Source organism: Lagopus leucura, unplaced genomic scaffold (genome assembly GCF_019238085.1).
Source record: "Lagopus leucura isolate 7727_CA_CO unplaced genomic scaffold, USGS_WTPT01 32112-0_obj-0_obj, whole genome shotgun sequence".
In the NCBI taxonomy this organism is placed as follows: domain Eukaryota; kingdom Metazoa; phylum Chordata; class Aves; order Galliformes; family Phasianidae; genus Lagopus; species Lagopus leucura.
Window position 1 is genome coordinate 247 of NW_024962725.1, and position 1,117 is coordinate 1,363.

Consider the following 1,117-nt stretch of genomic DNA (forward strand, 5'->3'; position numbering starts at 1 on the left):
GACAGCGGGGGGGGGGGGGGGGGGGGGCCCCGGGGGGGGGCAAAACACCCCCCGATCGCCCCCATCCCCCCCCAAAACCCCCCCCCCCCCCCCCCCCCCCGCAGTCTGCCTCGGCTCCACGCAGTGCCAGCGCTGCCCCATAGAGCCCCATAGGATCCCTTAGGATGGCTGTAGGACTGCATAGGACCCCATAGAGCCCCATAGGACCCGGTAGGACCCCATAGGATGGCTGTAGGACCCCATAGAGCCCCATAGGACCCCATAGAGCCCCATAGGACCCCATAGGATGGCTGTAGGACCCCATAGAGCCCCATAGGACCCCGTAGGCCCCTCATAAACCCCCCTCCCCCCCCGCAGTCCGCCTGGGCTCCACGCAGTGCCAGCGCTGCCTGATCACGTTCCCGGACGCCGCGTACGCCCTGCGGCACGCCAAGCGCGAGCACCCACAGGACTTCGTGCGGGCGGCCCTGCGGGGGGCTCAGTTCGTCTGCTTCGTCTGCGGCCGCCCCTTCCCCTCCTCCCGCGATCTCCTCCGCCATCAGCGCTCCCACGGCCCCCCCGCCCCCCCCGCGTACGCCTGCACCGAATGCGGCCGCGCCTTCGCCCGCGAGGGGGCGCTGCACCGCCATTACATCCAGCACGCGAGGGGGGAGCTGTGAGATGGGGGGGGGAGGGGGAGGGGGAAGCGGGGAGGGGGAATAAAGCGGTGCTGAAATGGTTCTGTGTGTGGATTTGTGGTGGGTCGGGGGTCCTGGATGGGACCTGGGGGTCTTTGACGGTCCTAAAGCGGAACTCGGGGTCCCCAGGGGCTCTTTGGGGGTCCTGAAGGGGATCTGACGGGTCCTGAAGGGGCTCTTTGGGGGTCCTGAAGAGGTCCTAAATGGGACCTGGGGGGTTTTGGGGAATTCTGTAGGGGAATTCGGGGTCTCCAAGGGGTCTTCGAGGATCCTGAAGGGGCTCTTTGGGGGTCCTGAGGTGCCCCCAAGGGGTCCCTGGGGGTCTTTGGGGGTCCCTCCCGTGCTACGCCTGCACCGAATGCGGCCAAGCCTCCGGCCGCCAGGGGGCGCTGCACCGCCATTGCATCCAGCAGGCGAGGGGGGAGCTGTGGGGGGGGGGG

The 1,117-nt window shown here is 69.0% G+C and overlaps 1 protein-coding gene across 1 annotated transcript; it reads left to right on the top strand.

Moving 5' to 3' along the window:
• Positions 1-326: 326 nt before the first annotated feature.
• LOC122190747 (zinc finger protein 576-like) lies at positions 327-1,104 on the top strand (the record flags this gene model as incomplete). Its single annotated transcript, XM_042890838.1, has 2 exons — positions 327-655; positions 976-1,104. Coding segments are annotated over 2 exons (458 nt in total), but the record flags the coding sequence as incomplete, so codon positions are not given.
• Positions 1,105-1,117: the final 13 nt, after the last annotated feature.